Source organism: Trichosurus vulpecula, chromosome 7 (assembly GCF_011100635.1).
Source record: "Trichosurus vulpecula isolate mTriVul1 chromosome 7, mTriVul1.pri, whole genome shotgun sequence".
In the NCBI taxonomy this organism is placed as follows: Eukaryota; Metazoa; Chordata; class Mammalia; order Diprotodontia; family Phalangeridae; genus Trichosurus; species Trichosurus vulpecula.
Window position 1 is genome coordinate 144022439 of NC_050579.1, and position 3462 is coordinate 144025900.

The 3462-nt window shown below is 38.6% G+C and overlaps 1 protein-coding gene across 1 annotated transcript; it reads right to left on the bottom strand.

The window, feature by feature from the left end:
* Positions 1–1622: 1622 nt before the first annotated feature.
* On the bottom strand, positions 1623–2545 carry LOC118856857 (40S ribosomal protein S2-like). Its single transcript, XM_036767383.1, has one exon. It carries the CDS (start codon positions 2530–2532, stop codon positions 1651–1653), a length of 882 nt encoding a protein of 293 aa, XP_036623278.1. The 5' UTR covers positions 2533–2545; the 3' UTR covers positions 1623–1650.
* Positions 2546–3462: the final 917 nt, after the last annotated feature.

Consider the following 3462-nt stretch of genomic DNA (forward strand, 5'->3'; position numbering starts at 1 on the left):
TACATTTTTAAATACATACCTTCAGAAAAGGAGCCAATCTTCAATTATAAGTTTCTCTCGCAGAGTTCCCTGCACAGATAAAATTATAAATAAAGTTTAAAAAATAAATAAATAAAAGATGGTAGTGGTGGGAGTAGTAACAGTAGCCGCAGTGGTTCTTTTTCCCCCCACCATGACCATCATAAACATCACCATATCATAAGACTTATCATCATCATCATCATCAATTTATTAAAATCCTACTCTAATGTCTTATAATGGCTTGGGAGTAACCCTGGTTTCTTAGATGTAGTGACAACAATTAGTAAATTCTGTCAAGCAGGAAAGGCTTCCAGTTTAGTGCTTGTAAGAACTAGTCCATGCCCTAAGGACCAGCTTAGAAAAGTATAGAAAGCTTCACCTCAAATAGAATGGGAATCAGGCTATGAATTCTTTGGCCAATGTGACATTAAATGACAGAATATAAAATGTCCCACAGCCTTTTGTAGTCAGCCCCATTTTACTTTTGTAATGAGGACAGCACAGAGGCAGAAATATGCATAGTTAGTGCTAACATAGTTTTATGAACCTCACATAGTTTTTAGATGATCAATAAATAATTTGATTATTGGTATCATAAAATATTATCATTATCTAATGATGAAAATATGGTTATGTAGGAAATCTTTGTTATCTGAGGATAGTTAGTACTGGAAAAAAGTCACTTAAAGACAATTCACTTAAGTCAATACCAACATTTATAGTATATAGAAAATAAGTTTTCTCTTGAAAAATGAAAATTATGAAAATGTGTTTTCTTAGAATACTGAATAAAATTTTGATTTTGGTTGTGATTGAATTTGAACAGAAAAATCATATAAATGATGAAAACATGCCAAATCTGAAACATACCAAAGCTGCTGAAATTCTAATTCAGAAGTGTTAATTTGGATTATATTGTTGCTCATATGCTAATTCCTAGAATGAACAAAGAATAAATCTTACATTGATTTTTTGGCAAGGGAACATTTCTTCCACCAAAATCATGTGATAGAACAATGAGAATGATGCTTCAACTTCAACTTTAACTTTTGCAGCATCATCTTAAAGAGGTTCATTGTTGGTAAAATATTCAAGGATTTCATCTCTTTTCCCTAGAGTCTCTTAGTCATTTGAGTGTGAAAGCATTCTCTTTTGAAACTTTCTCTTTTGAAGATCTACCTTCAATCAGATGCTGGCTAACAAAATTTGGAATGATGGTTGAAGATGGACAAGAATACAGGTTAATTTTAAGTGAATAAGGATGTAGAAGTGATGACTAGTAAATTTGTAAAAATGTTTTGTGTGTTATTAGAACTTATCCTTCCCCACAGAGTTCCATACAGAGGCAGTATGTAGTAATGGATAGAGTTAGCCACAGAGTTTTTAGGAAGACCATTTCTGAGGTCTGTCTGTGTAAACCTGAGCAAGTCACTTAACTACTTATACCCTAGTCAATTCTCTAAGACCACTTTGGAGAGTAGATGACAATCTGCGTGAGATCCATTCCCAGTGTTTCCTCACCAGAAGTATCTCATCTCAATTAAATCACATGTCTAAACCATAAACAAAGATAAGTGTAACTTTTTTTTTTTTTTAGCAGGCATAGTTCAATTTGTTTATTAAAAACATCTATGTGGTTGCCACAGCAGCTGCCTGGGTCCTCTGGACAGACACTCGAGTGTGAGTCTTCACAAGATGGTCGGTGAATTCCTGATAGGGAGACTTAGTGAACACAGTCTCCTTCCACAGGTCTGGGGTTAGATAGCTGTATGTTTTGGAGATGGCATCAAAGGTAGCTTTAGCAAAGTTGCCCAGAGTGGCAGTACAGCCTCTTGCAGAAGTATAGCAGTCATCAATTCCAGCCATCATCAGGAGTTTCTTAGGCACAGGAGCTGAGACAATGCCAGTACCTCTAGGAGCAGGGATCAGGTGCACCAGAACCGATCCACATCGCCCAGTGACCTTGCAGGGCACTGTGTGAGGCTTGCCAATCTTGTTCCCCCAGTAGCCACGTCTCACAGGAACAATGGACAGCTTGGCCAGAATGATAGCACCACGAATAGCTGTGGCCACTTCCTTGGAGCACTTGACACCCAGACCAACATGGCCATTGTAGTCACCGATGGCCACAAAAGCCTTGAATCTAGTACGCTGTCCAGCTCTAGTTTGTTTCTGGACAGGCATGATCTTCAAAACCTCATCCTTCAATGAAGATCCCAGGAAGAAATCTATGATCTCAGACTCCTTGATCGGGAGCGAGAAAAGATAGATCTCTTCCAAAGACTTGATCTTCATGTCCTTAACTAGGCGGCCCAGCTTGGTGACAGGAACCCACTCCTTGTCTTCGGCCTTTCCTCCCCGGGCTCCGCGGCCCAGGCCTCGGCCTCGGCCACGGCCCCGGCCTCGACCTCGGCCCCCACTGCCGAAGCCACCCCGGAAGCCACCCCGACCTCCGACTCCGGGGCCCCCGGGGCCTCCCGCACCTCCTGCAGCACCGGCGTCGTCCGCCATTTGGTGTTCACTAGAAGTAGAAGCTGTTCACTAGAAGTAGAAGCAAGTGTAACTTTTAAAGCATGCATAATTAATATTCAGATAAAATTGAAGCACTATTTATTGTTTCTCTTTGGAAAGAAAAATATAAGTGTCAGGGGAGTGAGCTTCATTGTGAAACCAAAAACAGTAGTTTCTTGATAAATATGCCTTGCAGAGTTCATGGTAAACATAAGGAAAATGACCACCATGAAGATAACTGAAGTTTTATGTCAACACCTACTACAGAGGATGGAGAAATAAAGAAATTATACAAAGAACTTGACAATATTTCCCAATGGAGACAAAATATACCTTGATACATGTCAATTTTAATGGGAAGTTGGATATAAGGAAAGATGACCAGAATACATATTAGAAAATATGCTTTGATTATACCCAAAGGGCTACAAAACCATGTATACCTTTTGACCTAGCAATACCACAGCTGGGTCTGTATCCCAAAAGAGATAAAAACAAAACAAAAAGAAAAAAGACCTATATGTACAAAAGTATCTATAGCAGCTCTTTTCTGGTGGCAAAGAATTGGACATTGAGGGGATGCCCATCAGTTGGGAATGGCTGAATAAACTGTAGTATGTGATTATGATGGAATATTATTGTGCTATAAGAAATGATGAGCAGGATCCTGTGAGGAAAAACCTGCAAAAAGTTACATGAGCTGATGGAAAGTGAAATGTACTGTGTACAAAGCAATAGCAATATTGTGTGATGATCAGTTGTGAATGAATTAGCTACTCTCAGCAATACAAAAACCTGACAGCTCTGAAGGATTTATGATGAAAAATGCTATCCACCCTCAGAAAAAGAAACGATTTTGAAGATTTATTGGAAGATACTTTTTAAATTTTATTTTTCTTAAGTTTTTTTTCATCTATGTTTTCTTTCATG